Source organism: Sarcophilus harrisii, chromosome 1 (assembly GCF_902635505.1).
Source record: "Sarcophilus harrisii chromosome 1, mSarHar1.11, whole genome shotgun sequence".
Classification (NCBI taxonomy): Eukaryota; Metazoa; Chordata; class Mammalia; order Dasyuromorphia; family Dasyuridae; genus Sarcophilus; species Sarcophilus harrisii.
The window spans coordinates 16,087,761-16,106,816 of NC_045426.1; the positions used below are offsets into that span (position 1 = coordinate 16,087,761).

General features: G+C 49.3%; 1 protein-coding gene across 1 annotated transcript in view; it reads right to left on the bottom strand.

Moving 5' to 3' along the window:
* RP9 (RP9 pre-mRNA splicing factor) overlaps nt 1-18,744 on the bottom strand; it is a 28,025-nt gene extending 9,281 nt beyond the window's left edge. Inside the window, exons 1-5 of the mRNA XM_031952893.1 lie at nt 18,627-18,744; nt 17,592-17,720; nt 5,982-6,012; nt 2,924-3,053; nt 2,280-2,371 (exon numbers count right to left, since the gene is read on the bottom strand). Coding sequence (XP_031808753.1) covers nt 2,280-2,371; nt 2,924-3,053; nt 5,982-6,012; nt 17,592-17,713 — 375 coding nt within the window. The 5' untranslated portion in view covers nt 17,714-17,720; nt 18,627-18,744. The remainder of the gene's footprint in view (nt 1-2,279; nt 2,372-2,923; nt 3,054-5,981; nt 6,013-17,591; nt 17,721-18,626) is intronic.
* Between the last annotated feature and the right edge of the window lie 312 nt (nt 18,745-19,056).

The window sequence follows — 19,056 nt, forward strand, 5'->3', positions numbered from 1 at the left end:
TCCTATAACATAACTTATTCAACCATTCTCCAATTGATGGGCATCCATTCAGTTTCCAGTTTGTAGCCACTACAAAAAGGGCTGCCACAAACATTTCTGCACATACAGGTTCCTTCCCCTTCTTTAAGAGCCTTTAAGATGGGACACAAGCCCAGTAGACACACTGCTGGGTCAAAGGGGATGCACATTTGGTGGCCTTTCAGCATAGTTCCAAAGTGCTCTCCAGAATGGTTGGATCCCAGTCAGTTACCCCAGTTTGACAAACTGACCCCTGACTTTCCCTTACTTACATATCTGTTGTCAGACCGTGTTTCTCTCTCCGACCCCTACTGCTGACATCTCCTCACTACTTAAAAGGACCCCATCCTCACCACATGTCTCCTGTACTACTCCAGTGGTGTCCCGCTCCCTATTCCATCCCTCTCTTCACTCCTTATTCTCTTTGTCTCTCTGTGACCGCTAGGATCACAGGCAAACCCCTCTCGGGCCCACGGCCTGGCCCTTGTGGCGCCCTACATGTAGAACAGACCAAAGGCCTCTCTGGCCCTTCTGGGGACAGGAGACTCCACTGCCAAAGCAGTGGCTGCCCCCCATGCTCAGACACACTTTCACTCCCACCTCTCTGGAGTCCAGCTCGCGCCGCTGCCTGGTTCACAGGCCTCCCAGAGGGCGGCGAGCAGCCAGAGCGCTTCTGAGCCGTACACATCCAGGCTTGCAGCTTTTCTCAGCCCCAGTTTTCTCAAGTGTAAAATGGGGATAACAGTAAGACTTCTCAGGGGTTTTGTGAAGATCAGATGAGGTGCTTAGTATACAGAGCCTAGTATATAATAGGCACTTATTAAGTGCTTGTTCCCTTCCCCTCTGGTTGCCAACATCCTCTTCCCAAATGCCCTGTATTTATTTTGTGAATCCTTTTATGTTCATATTGTTTCTCTTCATAGGCTGTAAGCTTGTTAAGGGGAAGATCTGTTTCATTTTTTATTTTTATATCTCAAGTGCTAAACACAGTGATTGACAGAGAGTAAGCAAACACTTAATAAATGCTTTTTGATCAGCATTATGATTTAGAACTGAACCTCTGAGATGAGTAAAAATGTGATCGACAGGTAAGATTTAGCCTTTTTTGAAACAACACTTTACAGAGTGTAATCAACTAATGTCTTTTCATCATAGACTAAAATATCTATATATTTAGTACTATGTAATGATATAGTAAATGATAAATACAAATTTTTAAAAAATCAAGGCCCAAAGATAGGAATACGCTTCATTAAAAAATTTTTGTCAACAATTATCTTAAAAAATTTTTAAATCTTTCACAAGAGAAATGAAACAAAGTTTTTCTGAGGTATTACCTCACACCCATCAAATTGGTAACAGAATGGAAAATTCACCATTAAGACTGTGACAAGAAGCCAAATGTGTGATTCACACATTTGCGGTAGTTGGAACTGAGAATTCATCTAACGATTGTATAAAACAATCTGGATCATGCAAAGAGAGTTAAGTTATTTACATACTTTGGCCCAGGAGTCCTGCGCCACAAGGCTTAATATACCCCATGAAAATCAATGATATGTTTAACCTACATTGGATTGCTTGCTGTCTTGGGGAGGGAGAAGAGGAGAGGAAGGAGAAGGAGAAAAATTTGGAACACAGCATTTTGCAAAGGTGAATGCTAAATACTATCTTTGTATGTATCTGGAAAAATAAAGTACAATTAAAAAAAAAGAAAATGATAGCAAGAAATGACCCAGATGTATAAAAATATCCAAAGTGACACCATCAAGAAAGTAAAACGCAGGAAACATAAGATCTGTCTACACTGAACAAACCAGAATATATGAATGAAATGAAATGATCATACTGCAAAGAATGATGAATAGGAAGAATAAAGAGAAACATGAGAAGATATTGAGTAAAAACTGAAAAGGGACAAAAGAACAACATATACAGTGACTACAATAACATGAATGAAGACAACATTAAAAGGGAATAAAACCCGGGTCAAACAGGCACCATGTTTAAAAAAGATCAAGTTACGTATTTCTGCTAACAGATAACTACCAAGAGTAAAAAGTGACAGAGAGCCTGAGTTGCAATCTTTTTATTAGAAATTTTGCTTAATTGTTTTGGGGGAACCGTTTTGTAGGCCCTAAGTTTGGATATGTGTGCCATGCTGAACCAAAGAGAGTGTCTCTTGGACAAGTTATCATGCAGATGTCCACCAACATTTCACAGCTGCAAAAGAAATCTCAATGTTAGAATTTTGTACTTACTACTCTGAATTGTTCCAATTTCTGATTGCCTTTGATAAAGAACGGGCACTCTTTGTCACCTGTTCTGTGTCCATACCGTTTACAGCGCCAGCCTGGAAGGCAACCAAAGAATCAAAGTTTCAGTAAAACTGCTCACAGCAGTCTCACAAGACAGAAGATCAGTCGGATCAGTCTTGATGACATTCACATTTTGAAAAATAAATACAACTGGCTAATTATCCAACAGATACCTAAATAGAATAGGCCTTCAAAGTATCCTTTATAATATAGGGGGCTTTGTAATAAATAGCTACTCCATCAAGTTCCCATCCACTTTTAGATGTCTCTAAATATTCTGAAGTTGTTCCTTATAAGTCTGTGCCTCCCATATCTCTTCCCTAGTGCCATCTTCCAGGGCCAGTCAGAATAAGTGTCCATCTACACACTTCCAATTCTTGAAGACAACTGTCCCTTTTCTTAAGTATTTCGGGTTGTCTTTTCAAGGAAATGGAAAAAACTTTGAGTTAAACTTGGAAGGAATTTGGGTTTTCTAAGAAGCTTTTCCAACATTAAATTACCTAAGGATGGGAGAAATATGAATGAAAATTCACAGACAGATGACACTGCAGATCTCCTGAATGATTAGAAAGGTAGGGATCACGTACATTGCATAACCTTGACTTCCTTCCCCAGGGGCATCCAGAGGCCTTTAGTTGGAGCGTGAGCCAGAAATTCTCTGGCATGTTCATTGCCCGGTACATCCGGTATGCAGTCTTCTGGCTTGGTCTCATCTTCCTAAACAATGGGGAAAAAAATCTGTAAACAAAAAGCCCAAAGTACCAGTCTTTAAGTTGTTTCAAAGTACATCTCTCCCTCCCCTTGATGGAGATGAGAGGAAAAAACCCTTCCCACATCATCCTTTTCAGGTGATTCCAAATGCAGGCAGATTTTACTTACTAGAAAAGACAGAAAAATACTAGGAAAAATGAAATCATATGAAAATAAATTGATCTTATAAATTTAATACAACAAAGCCACAATGCAAGCTAAAAAGAAAAGAAAATTTCCAGAAAATAGACTAGAATGAATAAATCAGAGGTCATTACTAAGTCAGGTTCTAAAGTCAAAGCCCGCCTTTCTGGAATGAACAAAATAAAGTAGTTTTTCAACTGGAAAAGCTCCTTTCATCCAGAAGGACACTGCCACTCTTTCCAAATTCTGGATATGGTACTTGTTAGAAATAGTGTTTTAATAAATGAGTTCTCTAGCCTGTAACTGAGGATAAATATGATGTCAAAAGAAAACTCACTATATTGTGACAATGTTTAAGTTTAGTATAAACTTTTAGTATAAAATGTTAGTATAAATTTAGTATTTAGTATATTTAGTTTAGTATAAACTACTAAATTTAGTTTACTAATTTACTAATTACTAAATACTAAAATTAAAATTTAGTATAAACATTTAGTATAAAATGTATTACTAAGCACTAAAATTTCATTCAGCAATTCTTGTCATTTAAAACAATGCTTATAATGGGCCAGGGGTGCTAAGCGCTTTACAATTATCATCTCATTTATTCCTTAAAACCCTGAGAAGGGAGGTGCTATTATCTCTCCAATTCACAGGAAGGGAAACCAAGACAAATAGAATTAAGTGACTTGCCTAGGATCACACAGCTAGTAACTGTCTGAGGCTGGATTTGAACTCAGGAACTGGCCTCAGGTCTGGTACTCTATTCATTGAACCACCTACTTACCTCTTACATAATTAGCATCCAACTGGAGCCTACACTGTTGATTTAATAATGGACTCAATTCAACATTTTATCAAGCACCTACTTTGTACAGGGCACAGGACCAGGCACTGGGGACAAAAGGCCCAAGTGACAGCTCCTGCCCTAATCATAGAAACAGCTTTCATCCGCCCCTTGACTTCTTAATCTCTTATAGCATCAATTCCAATCGCCTTGAAATGAAATGATCAGAAATTGAAATTTCTGGATTTCTGAGTCTGATGGGACTCACTTTTTTTGGCAGGGACAACCAGCTCGTCCTGGCCAAGCCTCCTCAGCATTCCTTCCCACTGTTCCCTCTTGGTTCTCTTGCCTGTTGGAGGGGCTAGGGATCATCCAAGGCCCGCCGACTAAGTGTGGTGAATACCAGCTGCCTTCCTCCTTTTGTGGTCAGCTCCCTTGCAGATGACTCCCCAATCATCCTTTTACTGCCCTTCGTTCCTGGCTGCCTGAAGGACATTCTCCCTAGAGACCCTCTGAGCATCTCATCCTCACATGCCCAACCCCCACCCCTGGATCCTTCTCCAGACTTTCATACTCGATAAGGATAATGCCTGATCAGGAACCTCAGTCACCATCACTCATCACTCTTCTTCACGCTCCTCGGCCAAGTCCCCCCATCTTGTCAATCCCGCCTTCAGAACATCTCTGGCATTCAGTGTTCTCCCTGCCACTCGGGTCCGACTAGTCTCTCTCCAGGAAAACTGCAAGAGCTTCCGCTCACCAATTAATCTTCCACACGGCTGCCAATTGATATTCCTAAAAACATGGCACTTCTGTCTTAAATTTTCGGTGATGCCCCATTACCTTGGTACCTCAAAAACCAATGCCTCCCGTACCTTGGTGAGATATACCTATAACTACAGTATATAGGTCATCTTCTATGTTAGATTTGTTTCCTTCAAAAAACAACCAAGGAAGAGCAGCTGGTGGCGCGGTGGATAGAGCACCAGCCCTGGAGTCAGGAGGACCTGAGATCAAATCTGGCCTCAGATACTTAACACTTCCTAGCTGTGTGACTCCGGGCAAGTCACTTAATCCCAACTGCCTCAGCAAAAAACAACAAAAAACAACCCAGGAACCTGCTAGATAAATCCCATACTGATCCTGCTCTCTCCTATTAAATAAGCACTTTGTAATAGTTTGTATACACTGTATATTTGATTTGCTTAATTGTGTATATGCTGTTTTATCTCCTCAATGGAAGACAGAATTTCTTGAAATTAGAGATGATTTCAGTTTTACTAATGAATCTCCAGAATTTGTTTTACACACAGTCAATGATTAATAAGTATCCTTGAAATGAACTGAATTTCTGAATTACACTGATATTCAACCGTGAAACAAACTTTTCAAGAGGTAATGATCTTCCCAACACTTTTAAAGAATGGTCCTTTGTTTGAGACATTGTAGAAAGGACTCTTTCATCAGGAAAAATTTTTCCCAATGTGCTTTTGTAAATCTTAAGGTACTAAAACCTAGCTAAGGAGGCTAGTTTCCACAATAAGGTACAAGATTACGTAGCGAGGTCAACACGAGAAGATAATAGCACCCAGGAGAAGTACAAACAATCTGTAAGCAAAAGGAGGGTGTGAGTAGATTTCAAAGGCTCCATGAACTTGGTAAGAAAAATATTGGATCTTTAATATAATTGGTTTCCTTTGAAATCCTACATATTTTATGAATTTAAAGAAAGGGTCCCCAGGTTCTCCAAACTGCTAAAGGTGTCTAAGAGATTAAAGAAGTTTTAGTGTATTCTCTGGACACATTCACAAAATGATTGAAAAAAATATATGGGCAGTAAAGAAGCAATGTTACCAAAAGTGCCTTAAGAATCATAATTACCTGATTTTACAAAAGTTTGTTCAAAATGCGATTATTTTTTATGATGAGATTACAAACAGCAAAAGAACTGACTATATACTCACCTTGATAAGTCCTGGGGGAGGTTTTTCATAACTGCAGGGGGAGAGGGGAAGAAAGAACCCATCAATCACATTGATATAGCACCCGATGCTACTTTTATTTACTTTTAGCCCAAGTAAAATAAGCCCCCAAACGTAGGGGTTCAGACTCGAATTAAAGCAAAATAATTCAAAGCGGCTACCGTAGCTCCTCCTAGCCATTACCTGGAAAGTCAGACCAATACCTAGAGGATCAAAGATTTAGAGCTGGAAGAAACCTCAGAGGTCACCTGGACAACTAGGATCAAAGCCAAGAAGAAACGTAGGAGACGGTTCTAACCTTCCTGACTGAAAACTACTGAAAGCCCCCCAAAAGCTTTATTGTGATAGACAAAATGGGTCAAAACACTTTGCCAAACTTTAAAGCTTTGCCTAAGTTTTAAAAGTGGCTTTTAGTTGTCGGGTCACATGGGAGGTGACATGGGGTTCTGGACCGGGACCTACCTTCGGACTGCGTCCTTCACAAAACCAGGCGAACTCTGGCTCCCCTCAGAAACCCTGGCCTTCACAGTCGGCAAGTTCTGGGGGCCGGCTGACCTGGGCGAGTCAGGGCCCGGAGGAACGGGGCCAAACCCTCCTGGCCCCGGGAGCGCAGACTCCCCCAGAGACTTGGTTGAGCTCAGTCCTTGGCCTCGGGCCTGGCCCCCATGGCTACTTAATGCTGGAGACTGACGACCAAGAAAACAACTGCCAAGACTTTGTGCCGTGACCTTTTAGCCATCGGGGATAACAGAGCCCCCCTGTGACCCCGGAAGCAGAAACGGCGCCACCCCCACCCAGGAGGCCCAAGGGCCGTGCACAGGCGCACCCACAGAGGAGTCGTGGGTGTTTACATGCAAGTCCACATACGCACGCAGGAGAAAACGGCAGGTCAGAAGTAAGAACAAAGGTAGAGAAGGACCCGGGTTACTTTTGGGAAATGGTGGTTCCATCCTTCCCTTTTCGCGACCCATCTGGGCTTGTCTCAGCAGGGACACTGGATTTGTCATGTCCTTCTCCAGCTTATTTTACTGAGGAGGAAACTGAGGCAAGGGGGAGCCCAATGAGGTGCCAGGGGTCCCCCAGCTCAGGTCTGTCCAGGCCAGATTTGAACCCGGGAGAGCCTTCCCAACTCCAGGCCTGGCGCTCTGTGCACGGTGCCACCTAGTGGACCTTCAGGAAATTGCAAAGCTTTAAGATCTCAAACACTTGTTTACTAACAAAATTTTATCTTCCAATGACAAAAATCCATCACCCTTTCCCTTCCCCCTTGTGCTCCCCTCCCCCCCACTGAGAAAGGAAGGCAAACAAAAGCCCTGCACTCGAGGGGCAGGCTCCAGGCCGACGGGCTCCCGCACGGCCTGTCCCCTCTGCTCACAGCTTGCTGAGGTCGCCAACTTGGTTCCCAGGCCTCTGTCAGCTCAGAGGCAGCTGGGACAAAGGCTTCTGTGGCCAGGGCTCGCTCTGATCTCTCTGGGGGGCAGGTAGCCCAGTCAGAGGTCACGGCTTCATAATCCTGGACAGAATTTCAAGGCCAGGTCCCAGTACCAGCGACGGATCGGGCCTCCCATTTTTGTTCGGCCTTGCCAATCTTCCGGGCTGAGGGACTGAGATTTCTCTCCTGCAGTTTTCTATTTTTTCCCTGCAGAGGTGGAAGAATGATCCGAATGCCATCAAGTGCTAAAGATCACAGCGTCTCAGTCCTATCTTTAGAGCTGCAAAGATCTGAGACTCCAACAACAACAACAAAAAGGCCCAAAGAGGTCAAGGTCATGGAAGTACAAGACTTTTAAGTCAGGACTCAAAGACAGGACCCTACAGAGCTGGCGTTAGATCAGTCACTCTCTTCACTACTAAGCCATTTGTGAGGGGCCACATGTCAATGTTTCTTTTGGGGGGGAAGGAGAGGTGGGGCAGAGGAAGAGCCAAAAGACCCTGGAATTTCCAGAGAGAAAAGACCAGTGCCTTTGGTCACAAATGTAATTTTCACTCAGAGAAGCTGCTAACGAAGGATTCCGAGGGGACTGACTTGCAAGGGCCTTCCACAAAACGACCTTAGTCCTGGGTCTCCCCAACCTTGCTCGAGTCATCCCTACAGATTCTCAGTTTTTGCCTTCTCTGTAACAAAGGTTTTAAAATTAATTTGTTAACTTAACTAAAAACCTGAAAGATTTGAAATAAGTACTTGGGTAGAGTCTGTTCTAGGTGAGCTTTTTCCTTTTTATGTATGGGATTATTTCTGAAAGGTCTTTTCAGAGTTCTTTGTATTCCTCAGACTTCTCCTGTCTTTTAATGATTTCTCCCCAACTGGACATTTAACTTGCTTCATTTTATTCAATTTATGCACCTGTGAAAATCTTCTGAACAGTCCACTTAAAATGTAAGGCTTTACCAACTTTGACCCAGCAGTGTGTCTATTGGGCCTGTATCCCAAAGAGATCACAAAGGAGGGAAAGGGACCCACGTGTGCAAAAATGTTTGTGGCAGCCCTTTTGTAGTGGCAAGGAACTAGAAACTGAGTGGGTGTCTATCAGGTGGGAAATAGCTGGATAAGTTATGGTATATGAATGTTATGGAATACTACTGTTCTTTAAGAAATGACCAGCAGGATGATTTCGGAGAGGCTTGGAGAGATTTACACGAACTGATGCTGAGGGAAGTGAGTAGAAGCAAAAGAACATTATACACAGTAACAACTCGATTATGTGATGGTCAATTCTGACTCTTTTCAACAATGAGATGATTCAGGCCAGTTCCAATGATCTTGTGATAGAGAGAGCCATCTGCACCCAGAGAGAGACTGTGGGGACTGAGTGTGGATCACAACAGAGCATTTTCACTCTTTTTGTTATTTGTTTGTATTTTATTTTCTCACTTTTCCTTTTTGATTTGATTTTTCTTGTACAGTGAGATAATTGTATAAATATATATGCTTATATTGGATTTAGCATATTTTTACCATGTTTAACATATACTGAATAACTTGCCATCTAGGGGACGGGTGGGAGGAAAATTGGAACACAAAGTTTTGTGAGAGTTGATATTGAAAAATTACCCATGCATATGTTTTGAAAATAAAAAGCTTGAGGCAGCTGGGTGGTGCAGTGGATAGAGCACCAGCCCTGAAGTCAGGAGGACCTGAGTTTAAAATCTGGCCTCAGACACTTAACACTTCCTAGATGTGTGACCCTAGTCAAATCACTTAAGCCAATTGCCTCAGGGAGGGAAAGAGGGAGAAAAAGAGGGAGAGAAGGAAGGAAGGAGGGAAGGAAAAGAGGGAGGGAGGGAAGGAGGAAGAGAGGAAGGGAAGGAGGAAGGAAGGAAGGAAAGAGGGAGGGAGGGAGGAAGGAAGGAAGGGAAGGAAGGAGGGAGGGAGGGAGGGAGGGAGGGAGGGAGGAAGGAAGGAAGGAAGGAAGGAAGGAAGGAAGGAAGAAAGGGAGGGAAAGAGGGAGAGAGGGAGGGAGGGAGGAAGGGAGGGAAGAGCTTTAATGAAAAAATAGAAAAAAAATTTTAAAAAACTCGCTGTCTGCATTTGTCCAAATCACTGGGGAAAATGTTCAGTAATTCAGAAACAAGCACAGCTGCCTAAAGACATGCTTTCTAAGCTGACAGCAAACTGTTAATGACTCTGGGGTATTTTCAAGTTAGGCCTTCTAAAATGGTAAAGGTTTCTTTTCTTTAAATTATTTAACAAAAATCTTTTAAAAAAATGTTTCATTATTCTTGTGAACCACCAACAGCATTCCATATGTAAAAAAAAAAAAAAGCTTGTCATATACACTTGTGTTTAAAACTATCTCATATCTTAAGACAGAAAAAAAATCCTCCTCAAGATTTTTGTTCTTATATATAGATCTTAAGATTGCATTCTATATTTAACACTGCCTTGATGTACTTTTCTTAATTTGAGGGGAATATCTTTATCACTACTCCTGAGCTCCATCTCTCCTCCCATAAAAGCTCTCCCTATAAAAATAGTCAAGAAAAGCAAGCTGATGTTATGCCTGAAAATCAATGTCCCTCCTCCACCACTAACGCAGCCTTCTATTAAGGCAGGATGCAAGTTGTCCTAAGTCTTCCGGAGCTCTGATAAGTCACTGCACTAATGGGAGTTGTGAAGTCTTTCCAGATTCTTTTCCTTTACATTATTTTGACCATTTCTGTAAATTCTTCTGCTCACCTCACTCTGCATCAGCACATTCAAGTCTTCAGTAAAAGTATCAAGAGTAATGGTAGAAAATCATTGTGAAGACTTTCCGACTTTGATTATAATAACATCACAATTCCAGGTTTTCACTGATCTTTTAAATTATTTTTGGATTTGGCAGCAATGGGTTGGGATAATTTTTTTTTTTTTTTTTTTTTTTTTACCTTCCACTTTATGTGAATCCTTTGGGCTAAGAACTAAAAATAGAATCAGGATTTCATACGGAATATTTCACTCCATTACTTATTTTCCCAAATTGCAACAAAAGTAATGAAGCTCAGGGTAAAATGTCATTCTTCACTTCTCTTTTTAATAGGTAGATGAGGCAGTGGGTAGAGCATCAAGCCTGGAGTCAAGGAGTTCAAATCTGACCTCAGACAATACTTAGAGGTGTGTGACCCTGGACAAATTACTTCACCCTGTGTGCCTCAGTTTCCTCATCTGTAAAATGAGCTGGAGAAGAAAATAGCCAACCATTCCGGTATCTTTGCCAGAAAATCCCAAATAGGGACATGACCGAAACAACTGAATGACGACAATAAATTGCATTGCCGTGCCTTAGCTGCCCTCTTGCACTTATACAGAAGCCGATAGTTAATTTGGGGACATCCTAGGACTCCACTGAGATTGCCCGATGCTATTCCAGTCTACTTCAGAGCAAGCACTCCTTCCCGGATCCCTAGGACACAAGGGCTTGCAGGCCACAAGACAGAGAGGGCTGCCCTTGGATTACGGGACCAGAAAGACGGCCAAACCGCCATTCTTCCAACTCTCCAAGCCTCAGAACCTCAAAATTAAAAATAGAAGCCACGCGCCAGATTTGGAGTAATTTTGGCCGAAGCCACAATGACAGAAGCTCAAACCCTCATGAATTCATGTGTGAGGAGACTTAGAACACACACCTCCATCCCCAGCCCACACTGCAAGCCTATGACAGCACCAGCAGCTTGCAGGCTGGGACTCCCCAATGCAGGGACAGGACTGTGATCTGAGGTCATCTGGAGCAGAATCGAGAAGAGCCAAAGGGAGAAGGGAGGGGAACCCCAGCTGGAACCTTCCCCCCCCACCCCCGTCCCGAGGCCTTTGACTTGGGGCCAGCCGACCCATGGAGCCCGAGACTGCCCAGGCACCCAGCCTTGGAAGTGCTAAGGGTCACAAAGTAGGGAAGGGTCACAAAGACCAGTGTATCGGCCAAATACGAGAAAAGGGATGAAAGCCCAAAAGTTGGAGTGAGAATGTCTGACTAAAAAGCTTCCTTCACAAGCAAAGAGAAAAACCTCAAAGAAAAATGAGAGTGCTGAGGGCATAATTGTAATAGGAAGGAAAGTGAAATGATGCTATTCAATAAAAGAGAGACTCTGCCAGATTCCCCCAGAAATTATGGAACAGCAAGAATCTTCAGAATGACTCAAAAGAAAATACACCTTTTTGGTGTGTGTGAGGCAATCAGGGTTAAGTGACTAGCCCAAGGTCACACAGGTAGTAAGTGGCTAAGACTGGATTTGAACTTGGGTTCTCCTGACTCCAAGAGTGGTGCTTTAACCATTCTGTGACCTCTCTGACCCCAAAATACACTTTTAAAAAACAAACACAAAAATACAAAACAAAAGATACTCTCAATGCAGAATTAAGCAATACAAACAACAAATTAGGTAAAACTGTCTAAATGATGGAGAATTACTCCCCCAAATTAGAAGCTGAGACACAGAAGAGATTTGACACACACACTTGCTAGGAAAGCAGCCAAAGAAGACCATAATAAATCTTAGCAAATCAGAGCATCTGACATTGAAGACAGAATGTGTAAAATAGCTACGATCATGTGTTACAGAAAACTCAAAAGCATTAAAACAGAAAATGTTTGTGGCAGCCCTTTGTGTAGTGGCAAAAAACTGGGAACTGAGTGGCTGCCCATCAGCTGGAGAATGGCTGAATTGAGTCGTGGTATATGAATGTTATGGAATATTATTGTTCTGTAAGAAATGACCAGCAAGGTCATTTTAGAGAAGGCTGGGTAGACTTCCATGAACTGATACCGAGTGATGTGAGCACAACGAGGAGGTCATTGTACACGGCAACAAGAAGATTATACGATGATCAATTCTGATCATGATCAATTTTCAACAATAAAGTGATTCAGGCTAGTTCTAATAGACTTGTGATGGAGAGAGCCATCTGCACCCGGAGAGAGACCGTGGGCACTGAGTCTGGATCACAACAGCATTTTCACTCTTTTTGTTATTTGCTTGCATTTTGTTTTCTTTCTTATTTTGTTGCTTTTTGATCTGATTTTTCTTGTGCAACAATGACAAATGTATATATATGTTTAGAAAAATTGAACATATTTAACCATATTGGACCACTTGCTGTCTAGAGGAGGGAGAAAAGTATGGAACACAAGGTTCTGCAAGGGTGAATGTTGAAAACTATCTTTGCAGAGATTTCGAAAAATAAAAAGCTAGTACAAGTTGTGGTACATGAAGGTAATGGAATATTAATGTTCTTTAAAAAGTGATGAACAAACTGATTTTAGAAAGGCCTGGAAAGATTTACATGAACTGATACTGACTGAAACAAGCAGAACCAGGAATACGTCATATACAAAAACAGCAAGAATGTGCGATGATCAACAATGAAAGGCTTGGTTCTTCTCAGTAATTCAGTGATCTGAAGCAATCCCAATAGACCTTGGATAAAAAATGCTATCTGTATCCAGAAAAAGAACTAAGGAGACTGAATGTAAATCAACACATGTTATGTTCACTTCTTTTTTCTGTTTTTTTCTCTCTCCCATGGCTTTTTCCTTTTGTTCTGATTTTTCTATCCCAACATGATTCATAAAGTAATGTATATTAAAAATAAACTTACTACAGTAAAGAGCAAAAAAAAGAAAGAAAAATAAAAAGCTATTATATAAAAAAGCATGATGCAGGACATAATACAAGAAAATGGAATTCTAAACATACACACACACAAGGCACTGATCAAAAGACTCTTACCAATGGCCCTTAAAAAGAAAAACATACTTCACTCCAAGTCATGTAGTGATAAATGTCACACTGCCAGTAACAACAAAAACAACACTGCAGCCGGCCAGGAGGAAGACCTTCAGCTATGAGGAAAAGATAATTAGGGTGGGGGAGAATTATCCACACTGCCAATAAATCGAAGACACGAGAAGTGTACCCTCCAAAGTGGAGCTCAGACTGCCATCAAAATGACACATCCCGCAAATCTGAGACAAACAGAAATCAAATCTTCCATAGAAGAGAGGGCAAAGGTCAGCCAGGGACCGAGAAGGGCGAGAAGCAGGCCGAACCTTTCCATTGGCCTTTCTGGCCAGCCGGCATGAATAAAGGGTACCCAGAAAGGAAATGGGGACCACATTTTGGGGAAATGGGGGGGGAAATGGGGAAGTGGGGCACCCCAAAGGGCGTCAGGAGGCCAGGGTCAGCCAACAAACACATTAAATGCTTCCATTGTGCCAGCAGGCCCCGAGCTGGGCCCTGGCAAGGCGAAGACAAACACAAAATCATCCCTGCCCTCGAGAAGTTTTGTTCCAAAAGAACACGCGGACTAAGGGCAGCACAATCACAAGGGAGACTCGGAAGAGCTCCCCATCACCGGGAAGGAGGGTGCCAGGGATGCCCTGGAGCGCCACCCAAAGACCTGCCCATTTGGTGGGGAGGCGGCCAGGAGGCCCTTGGAGCTAGAACGAAGAATGCCAAGGGGTCCTTCAGTCCTAACGTAACCACCAATCGGGCATCTTGTGACCATCCAGTGGGCCTGGGGACACTCCTTCCTTCTTGGGGGCTCAGTGCATGGCTCCCTGGCTTTCCCCCCATCCCAACTCCTGCCCTTCATCATATATGATAGTCTCCTGGAGACTCTCAAACTCTGGGGTTCCCCAATCTTCTCCAACTCTCCTCAGCTACAAAGAAATGACTCTCCATGGGACTTTGCCAATGTCTGAGACATTCCAGCTCCAAGCTCCTAAACTGCAATTCCTTTACCTGATCCTGTGTCCTCCATCTTTCTCTCTGCCTTATGATCTGTCACTCCAACCTCAATTTCTAATCCTCTCCTGCCCCAGTTTTCCCCCCAGGGCAGCTGTCTCCTATTGTCTATATTCCCTTTTTTATTGATGGCTTCCCTACAGCCTGCAAACATTCCTCCTCTGATCCTTAAAAAGGGCATGGATGCACCTGTCCCTGCTGGCTGTTATGGTCGACCCTCCTCCCCATTGTGGCTCAACTCCTGCAGAGGCCGGTGGGGAGCAGCTGCCTCCACTTCTCTCCTCCCAAGTCCTCACCATCTGGCTTTTAATCTCACCTCCAACACCCTCTGCTGGGTGAGCTCCTAACTGACAAGGGAAGTGGCCTCTCCTCCCTCCTCCTGCTTCCTGACCTGCAGCTTTGGGGTGTCGCTCACCCCTTCTCTGCAGGCTTCTCCTCAGCCTCCTCTGCTGGCTGGGGGTCGGCTCTGTTGGGGCCCTCCGGACTTTCACCGGCTCTCTGCTCCCAGGAGCGGATCTCTGCTCCTCCACTGACCTCCAGGCCCGAACCTGGCCTCCCCAGGCTGGGTGTCCAAAGCGAAGCTTGTCGCCGACTCCTCCGACCTCGCCTCCCCCAGCTCCCCTCTGACTGGGGAGGGCAGCGCCTGCCAGACGCACCCCGTCGCCCCGACTGCCCAGCCTCCCACATCTGCTCTGTGCAAGGCTTGGGCCCCCAGCTCTCCTCCATCCCGCTGTAACCCGGGCCCTTATTGCTTCAGCCTGGACCGTGGCCCGGCCTGCGGGGGTGGGGCAGCCCCAAGTCTCTCCCCACTCCAGTGCAGCTTCCCCTCGGCGGTCAGTGATGTCCAGCGGAGGGGCCGCCACAGTGCCCACGGTGCCTGCCTGCCCAGGGTCAGGAGTTCTCCTTTTCTGGCCTCAGCCGCTCTCTACACCTAGTCACGTCACCCTGTGCCTCAGTTTCCTCCTCTGCAAAATGAGCTGAGGAAGGAAACGGCCAAACCGTCCAGTCTCTCTGCCAAGAAAACCCAAGTGGGGTCAAAAAGAGCCGGACACACCCCAACAATCAGAATCCTGCTCTGCCCACATATGTCTGGTGGTTCCTCCAGGATGGAGCATACTTCCTTGGCCAGCCAGTCTTCTTACACTTTACTCCCCCTCACGGGGAGCGCTGGCCGATCCCTGCCATTCCTCAAACAAGCCGCAGAGCCCCCAGGGCTGACCAGGTCAGCTGTTTTCTTGCCTAGTCTCATGGGGCTCTCACTGCAACCATCCTTTTGTAACTGCTTCTCTACCCGGTTACGGTGGATGTTCCAAACCTCCCCTTACCCTCACAACTGACTGAATAAAAAAATTGAGGCCGCCCCGAGACCTCCCCGGTCACACCATCCAGCCGTCTCGCTCCCGATTTCTCCCCTCACCCCGGCTCCAGTGGAGCAGGGGCCCTTCTCTCAGACCCCTCTGCCGCCACTGACCCCACTTCCCCAAAGGACTGCCGGCTCTCTCATCCCCGCTGCTGCACCATGGCTGCCTCCCTCCCTCTCTCGGGGGGCCATCCCTGCTAGCCGGGGGCCATCCCTGCTAGCCAGCCGCCTCTCTTTCCCATCCCCTTGGGGCTCTGGGAGCTTCCCCTGGCCCTTCCCTCACCCCCTCTAACCCCTGCAGCTGGGCCATCTCCGAGCTCACTGGCCAGGCCCGGGCACCGCGGCCCCTCTCCCGGAGCCTCTCCTCTCTCCTCGCTCCGGTTTCGCTCGGTCCTCTCCCTGCCTCACTCTTGCCAGTTCATCATTTCACACCCGCTCCATCTGCGGAGCCCTGCGAGCTCTGGCCGGGCCCTTGCTCTGCGTCCCCGTTGGCTAGGGCGGCGCCCCGCCCCCGGGGCTCGGCGACATTTCTAGGCACAAGCCCCCACCTCCCGCTGCCCCTGGGCCCGTCTGACTGGCGGCCCGTCAGTCCTCTCCCCACCTCCCGGTCAAGCTTGCGCCCACGTCGGCGCCCTCGCCACGTGCTGCGGGTGCTCCCCCGCTCCCCGCCTCATCCCTTCCCCTCCTCCTCGAGCTCGCCGCCCGAGGGCCCTCTCGCAGAGTCCTGGCCCCCCAGGAACGGGCGCCTGGGCCTTCTGTGTTTGGGGGCCCCGGCCAGCTCCGCCCTCCCTCTCTGCCATCCCTCCCTCTCTCCCAGCCCTCCCTCTCTCCCACCGCGGACAAGGCCGCGCCTGCGCCTCTCCGCCCTGGGGCCGGCCCCGAGCCCCCTCGGAGCGACGCTCGCCGGCCAGCTCCCGGCAGCGGGCGCAGCGCTCCCCACCCACGGCTCCCCCTGCCGAAGCCGCCCCCCAGCCCCTGCTGCTGCCCGGGACCCCCTGACCTCGGGTGGCCCCAGGTGCCTGCCCACCTCCCCCCCCCCCCCCCCCTCCCCCCCCCCCCCCCCCCCCCCCGGGTGTGTACACCTGCCCAACCCCGGCCGTTCCCGGCGGGAGCCCCAGGGGGCCCGCCCTCCTTGGCTCCCTGGCGCTGCGCAATGGCCGCCAGCAAAGGCTCATGGGAGCAGCAAAGGGGGCGTGGGGGGCCCGGCCGGGGCAGAGCGGGGGGCCCGGCCGGGGCAGAGCGGGGGGCCCGGCCGGGGCAGAGCGGGGGGCCCGGCCGGGGCAGAGCGGGGGGCCCGGCCCGGGCAGAGCGGGGGCCTCGGGCAGCCGGCTGGGGAAGGGCCCGCAGGGGCGGGGTGGGGGGCGCAGTTCCACCTCCCCAGGAACAAGGGGCGCCCGTCCCATCCCTGGGGGTCCGCTCCCTGCCCATCCCTTGGTTCCGGACGGCCAGCGCCACGAGGCCAAAGGCTGGGGTCCCGGGCAGGGCCCGGGGGGACGGAAAGGGCCTCCTGACTGGGGGGGCCCGGGCCGGGGGCCCCAGACGCACGCTCACTCCCGGTGCAAGCCCGGCCGAGTCTGGTCCCGGCCCGAGGCGCCCCCACGTGCCAGGCGGTGCCAGGCGGTGCCAGGCGCTGGGGCAAAGGCCGCGGTCGGGGTCGGAGGGGAAAGCTGGCATTAACGGGTCCGGGGGCGGGAGAGGCCCGGAGAGGGGCGGGGCCCGCTGTCAGCGCCCCGGGGCAGGCTGGGCGGCAGGTCCGGCGGGGACCGGCGTGTGCCAAACCTCCCCTTTCACCTTTGGCCTTAACCCCAAGGGGGCCGGCCGGGGGCGGGGCCGGGGCCAGGGAAGTTTCCCGGGGCCGCTCAGGTGTGCGGCTGGGGGATGGGCCAGCGGAGGCCGCGCCGGGCGCGGAGGGTCTGGGAGCCGTCCCCCGAAGGGCCCGCCCGGCGCGGGGTGGGGGCGGGGAGGAGCCCGGGGCGCGCGCGGCGCCCCTCCCCCGCCCGCCCGTCACTCACAAGGACTCGAGGTGCTGCAGCTGCTGCCGCTGCTGCGCGTCCCGCCGGCGCCGCTTCTGCTCCTGGCGCCGCTGCTGCTCCAGCTCGGCGGGCTCCCGGGCCCGCTTGGGGGGCGGAGGCATGGTCGGCCTGGGGGAGGGGGCGGGGGGGGAGAGGAGGGGAGGAAGAGGAGGGAGAACGAGGAGGAGGAAGAAGGCGAGCTCACTTCCTCCGCCCGGCAGGCCCCGCCCCGCCCCGCCCCGCCCGGCAGGCCCCGCCCCGCCCCGGCCTCCGCGGGCGGCTCCGGGCCCTTCCCGGCCCGAGACGGGGGATGCCCCCGGGGTCGCTCCTGGAGCCGGGAGAGGCCTCGGGTAAGGGCCCCTCCGGGCCTTCCCTTCCTGAAGGGGGAGAAACCTCCGGAACCGCGGCCTAGGGCCAGCGCAGAACGGGGCGGGGAGACCGGGCCCGGCAGCCCTCGGGGCCGTGACCGGTGCAGACTCGCCCACCCCTCCTAACCGCCCTGTGACCCTGTGACCCTGTGACCCTGGATGTCCGGCCTGAGAGCCCAAGGGGGGGGCGGGGAAGCGGTGGGGGCGGGGCACCCGGGGAGGAACGGCGGGCCTCGGAGACGGGCGGGCCTCGGAGACGGGCGGGCGGGGTGCCAGTGGGGGGGGGGTCCCGAAGCTGGCTCTGGGGGCTGAGCCCGGGACCGCTCTCGGAGCTGGAGACGGGGTAGCGGGAGACCCGCTCAGGCCACTCCCAGGCTGGGGCTCCTTCCCTTCCCGGGACCCCGGCCCGGGGGCAGCGGAGGCGGCGCGGCTCGGGGCGCACGTCCGGGCCCAGAGCAGGCCTGCGCCTTGGCCGGGGCCCCTCCCTCTCGAGGCGCGGCTGCCCGCGGGGAAGCCGCTTTATCTTCATTCCCGGGGGTGGGGGGGGGGGCCTCCCCGCAGGAGAGCTTCCCGTTCTGTTCCTCTGCCCCAGCTTACACCTTTCCCTCCTGGTGTTTGCCGAGATAAGGGTCTGCCCCCAGAGCCCAGCTGTAGCATCCCCTCTTACCCGGGATGGATAAAGGTTTCGTTTCTAGGTTATAGTCGTTCCTTAGCGCTGGGCAGGATAGAGGTTTATCCATTTTAGACTCATTAGAATGTCAGTAACTTCCCTCCATTGTGTCATCCTTGGTGCCCCCCCCCTTAGGTTGTCCCCGCCCTGGTACCTCCCCCATTGTTCTTGTTGTCCTAGAAAAGAGCCTCGCCCTCTACTGCTCGCATCAAGCTCCATCTGGTCCCAGTATCTCTCTCCATTTAATAAACTTAAATCGGTCTCCTCTAATCTCTGTCTTGCTCAGTTTCTCCAGCGCTACACTAGATCCCCTCTCCTCTAATGGCACTTGCCCCCCCCCCTGTGAGGGGCCTGGCGCTCTCTGAGCTGGTGTCCGTCTCATCATTTGACCCACGCCCTCTTACTGGCCAATTCCAAGGGCCTTTTC